This window comes from Penaeus monodon, chromosome 17, assembly GCF_015228065.2.
Source record: "Penaeus monodon isolate SGIC_2016 chromosome 17, NSTDA_Pmon_1, whole genome shotgun sequence".
NCBI classification, from domain to species: domain Eukaryota; kingdom Metazoa; phylum Arthropoda; class Malacostraca; order Decapoda; family Penaeidae; genus Penaeus; species Penaeus monodon.
This window is the reverse complement of record NC_051402.1, coordinates 44,546,345-44,551,344: the sequence shown is the minus strand read 5'-3', so window position 1 is coordinate 44,551,344 and position 5,000 is coordinate 44,546,345. Positions and strand designations below refer to the sequence as shown.

The 5,000-nt window shown below is 34.7% G+C and overlaps 1 protein-coding gene across 1 annotated transcript in view; it reads left to right on the top strand.

The window, feature by feature from the left end:
- LOC119583807 (nipped-B-like protein B) overlaps positions 1–5,000 on the top strand; it is a gene marked incomplete at its 3' end in the record, with an annotated part of 56,541 nt that overhangs the window by 49,854 nt on the left and 1,687 nt on the right. Inside the window, 11 exon segments of the mRNA XM_037932508.1 lie at positions 1–43; positions 169–327; positions 706–843; positions 969–1,250; positions 1,378–1,604; positions 2,366–2,528; positions 2,804–3,068; positions 3,299–3,390; positions 3,554–3,961; positions 4,234–4,380; positions 4,489–4,709. The exon segment at positions 1–43 is cut by the window's left edge and continues 203 nt beyond it. Coding sequence (XP_037788436.1) covers positions 1–43; positions 169–327; positions 706–843; positions 969–1,250; positions 1,378–1,604; positions 2,366–2,528; positions 2,804–3,068; positions 3,299–3,390; positions 3,554–3,961; positions 4,234–4,380; positions 4,489–4,709 — 2,145 coding nt within the window.

Sequence of the window (5,000 nt, the reverse complement as noted above, 5' to 3'; positions counted from 1 at the left end):
AGTCTTGAACACATATTATAATATGATTGCTGCTAGAATTTTGGTGAGTTCCTTGTTACGTGCAAGCTCTACTGTATGTCCTTTTTTATTTAATGTAAAGTTCAGTTCTTTATAGCATGATGATGGTATGAAAAGAGTGTTGGAAATCACAATTTTTCTTTCTTTTAGGACACGGGTGTTAGTGTAAGAAAAAGAGTCATCAAGATTTTAAAGGATATCTGTTTAGAGTGTCCAGACTTCAACAAAATTCCAGAGATTTGTGTGAAAATGATCCGAAGAGTCAATGACGAGGAGGGTATCAAAAAACTAGTTCAGGAGGTCTTCCAGGTTAGTATATATATACGGTTTTCATATTCTGCTATATTTTCAGTGATGAAATGTGAAAATGTTATTGATAAACTACCAATTTCTATTTATCTATTTATTTATTGATTCATTCACTGATTCATAGAATACATATCCAGGGGTAAATTTACAAATTACCAATAGGTACCTACTAGAAATATGTAATAGACTCCAATCTTTATCTTTATAGCAGTTATATCATTGTAAGACTAGAGATTAGGTTTTCACATACATGATAATCAAATTATTAAAGTGATTATTAATAATAAAGTTAAAAAAAAAAAAAAAAAAATCAAAAGGTAATAGTGTATATGTTACTTTGATTTCATCTGTAAGACGCATCTTATTTTCATCTTTCAGAACATGTGGTTCACACCTGTGCGAGAGAGACCACAATTAGATGAAGAGTCATTATTGAGAAAAGTAAACAATATCACAGAAGTGGTTATAGCCTGCAAAGATACTGGCTTGGATTGGTTTGAACAGCTCTTGCACAGTGTAAGTTAAATTTCAAGTCAACTGTGATCATGTCTTTTAAATGTGTTTCAACCTTTCTGTAATCTTTGTTTCTTTCTTTTTCAAGTGTTTTTTTAAATATAATTTTATAATTTTCAAACCAACAGATGTTTCGCCCAAAGGAAGACAAAGATGATGTTACAAAGGTCAATACAGAACCTCCAAAGTCATTAGTAACGGCTTGCAAGCAGATTGTAGACTGTTTGGTGAGACATATCTTGGTGCTGGAAGAGGGAGACCTGGAGAACCAGCCTACAGATCAGCCAAGAACCACATCACAGCGTCTTTTGGCATGTCACCAGACACTCTACCTCTTTGCTAAAATCCGTCCCCAACTTTTGGTGGACCATGCTATTACACTGCAACCATATTTGGCATGGAGGTGTCGGGTAAGTTTTTGTTTTACAGTTTTTAATATTTGCTGATAAATAAGAGTTAAGATATAGATTTGTCATTTAAATGATATAATGATATCTAACTTTAACTACCATTAATACTTATAATCTCCATTCTCAGACGCAAGTGGATTACACAATGATTGGTGTGGTGGCTCGAACTTTAGAATTGGTTGTGCCTTTGATGGAGCACCCTAGTGAGACTTTCTTGTCTCAGCTAGAAGAGGATGCGGTCAAATTAATCTTACAACATGATCGCACAGTTATAACATCTTGCTTGGCTCTTCTAGGTTCTATAGTCAACACTGTCACTAAAAACTATAGATTGATCAAAGATTGCTTTAACAGGTAAGAGTGTATTGTTAGATAATTTTTTGGGGCTAATTATTAGATCAAAAGTATTTCATTGACTGTATGTAGGAAGTCAAACAAGTAATCAATGACTAAAAGGCAAACATATTTCCTTCTGAGTTGTCTATCTGCAAGTTTATTCCTAGAACAACAAAGAAAATTATTTGATATATTACTTTGTACTTACGACATCTTTTCTTGTTGCAAGATCTATTCTTAAACTTTAAAGGGAGGAGGTTAAGCCATTAGTTTATTAATTTTTCTTTTTACAGGTTTGTGAAAAAAAAAAAATTAAGCAAGCAAGCAAGCTTAGGATATGTTTCTGATGCCAAAAGAAAAAACTAAACTGTATATTAAGAAACCATGAAACAAATGCAATAAGAGAGAATGTCATTGAATATAGTTTGTCTTTTTTGTGAAGATAAATCGTAGTACATAGAAAACAGATGCATAGATTGCCAAATGGAATTGGCCAGGTGCAATGAACCCCCATGTATACAATAAGTTTTACTAAAGTTTCTGTATTATTTACCCAACTGCAACAGAGACTTTTCACCAGCCTCTAGTTGCCAAGCAAGTACTGGCTTGCTACAAATGCTCACATTCACATTTGCTAAGAAATTGGTAAACAGCACCTTAACCTTGACAGAATAATGTCATTTCATACTGGTTAAAATATAACATGGTTAAGATAGAAAAATTTTTCACTCATATGCTGAGGTCTTTTATCCTGATCTAAATTCTCTTTTTCATTTTAGGTATCACAGCTTTATTTCCGACTACAAAAAGCTGAATGAGGAAAACCCAGATAATCCTCGACTAGAGAATTATAAGCCCTTCTTCAGAAGAGCTCTCTATACCATTGGCCTCCTGCTGAAACACTTTGACCTCAAGAACCAAGTAGTGAGATGTGGGCTGCCGGTAAGTCACAAAACGCTTTGTGAAGACCACCGATAGATGGATTTTTAATGATTTGAAGTTTAGAAAGTCCGTTTTTGCTATAATTGTTCATTTATATTTATACTCTTTTCTTTTCCTTCTTGTTTTTGTTCTTCTTCAAAACGTTCAAACTTGTGTAAATGAGTATGATGCTGGGACAAGGATTAATGTTCATTTCTTGTGTCCATCATATTATTTATTTTATGGTATACCAGTGTATATATTGTACCAATTTCTCTCTCTCTCTCTCTCTAAAGGATAATATCACCGAGCAAGTATTTGAGACCTTGATGTACTTCATGGGTTTGCCAGATATAAACTTGCAGTACTGTACCCTTCAAGCAGTAGGGTTTGTTTGCATACGCCACTATGAACTGATGATGGGGTCTCGCCTAAAGCAGCTGTATCATATGATGTTACTCGACCCGTCCGTTAACACCAAGCTGCGCATCCAGACCCTACAAAATGTGGAGACTTATCTCCAGGAGGAAGAAATCAGGATGATCAAGCAGGATCAAGAGTGTAATTTTTAAAATCTATACACAAACTATATTTATTTTCAACATACCATTTGTAACCTATCAGTTCTTTTTTGATATGGCCAGTCCCAATGAATGGACTCACTCTTAGGCTTTGTTTGTTGTTTCTTTTGAGGCCCATTGCTAATTATGATTTCTATGATGTGTATGTAGATACAAAAACTATTTGTTTTTGGAATCTTTTAACTGAAAACCTTTATTTTTCTGTTTCAGGGGCAAAACAGAAAACTCGTGAAAATCTGAAAGAAATGTGTGATGTTCAGTCTGGCATGGCATCAGCAATCATCCAGATGTATCTCAAAGAGGTATAGTTTATATTTATTGTTGATTTAGATTTACAAATTACCTAGGTGTTGTGTGGTAAAACATTGAGGAGAGATATATATAAGTAACCGTGGCATTTTAAAGACGTTTTGATAAAAAAGAAAAAGAAAATGTAAACTAACTAGTGAATTAATATATTTTCAGGTTTTAGAGTGTGTTGTAGCTGGCAGTGTGGTTGTCCGCCACTCAGCACTACGAGTGATCCAGCTGGTGTTAGCACAAGGTCTTGTCCACCCCGTCCAGATTGTACCTTACTTGGTCTGCATGTCTACAGACACAGAGGAAATCATAGCACATTCAGCAGATAAGCAGCTGCAGGACATAGAGAAGAAATACCCAGGCTTTATTGGGATGAAAGCTATGCAAGGTTTCCGGCTGTCGTACAGGTTGCAGTCATTGATTCAACCAGCAATGCCTACACGTGGATTTCGGACCAAGGAAGGGGAACTCCCTGGAGCTCTTAATGGTTTCTTATATTCTATTATGCGGACGACCAAGCAACACAGAAGAGCAGTGGCCTTTTCCTTACTGAAGCAGTTTGAAGAGCAGGCAGTAAGTAGAATACTTGGTATTTAATGGTTTCTGAATTTGCAGCTGCCATTTTTCTTTTGTTGTAATAGAACCAATTTTCTTTGTTGATCTTGAAATGGCTATCTTTGTATACTTTTATTTAAATAACATTAAATTTAATTAGTTTTTTTTTTTTTTTTTTATTCATGATCAATATTTTTGACAATATAAAAAATGCCACAACTGAATCTTGTAAAATATCCTTGTGATTATTAGTACAGCATTTTATATTGCATTTTTCTTCTCTCTTACAGCGGACCAGTTTGACTGAACTGTTGTTTATAGCAGACAATCTAGCATACTTTCCCTATCAGGTGCTAGATGAACCATTATTCATTATACACCATATAGATATAATGATCTCTGTCACGGGTACTAATCTGCTCCAGAGCTTCAGGGAGGCAAGTGTTCTCATTCTTGCTTTACTTCTTTGTATTTGGATCTAGAAATTTCATGTTCTGTATATGCACAAAATGACTAATGACTAATTCTTCATCTGTCAATTACAGGCCCTCCTCCCACCTCCAAATGCAGAGATGAAAATAAACCCAGAAACTAGACAGCCAGAGTATGTAGATGACTTGGATGATGAGGAGGATGTAGAAGTGTATTTATCCCGCCTCCCACCTTGCCTCACTCCACTTGTGGAATGTATCAATGCCTCTCAGGGATGCCTCCTGTTGCTCATGTTGAAGGAGCATTTGAAGGAGATCTATGGCATTACAGATGGGTAAGTAAAGTTTGATGTCATAAGCATTAATTATGTTATAACAGAAGTGCTTCTTTTACCATATTAGATTATCAGCTATATCTAAGACAAGAATAAAAGCAATATTCCAAATTGATTTAGAAAGGTCCTCATAGCGTAAGTTGTTCTCAAACAATTTAGAAATAATGCCATCTTAAATCTGCTACAAATTGATTTAAAAAGGTCTTCATTGCTGCAATTGATCCTCTATTCTTAAACAACTTGTAAATAGTAAAAATTTCTGTGTTATTATTATAAAAATTAGTAAGAATT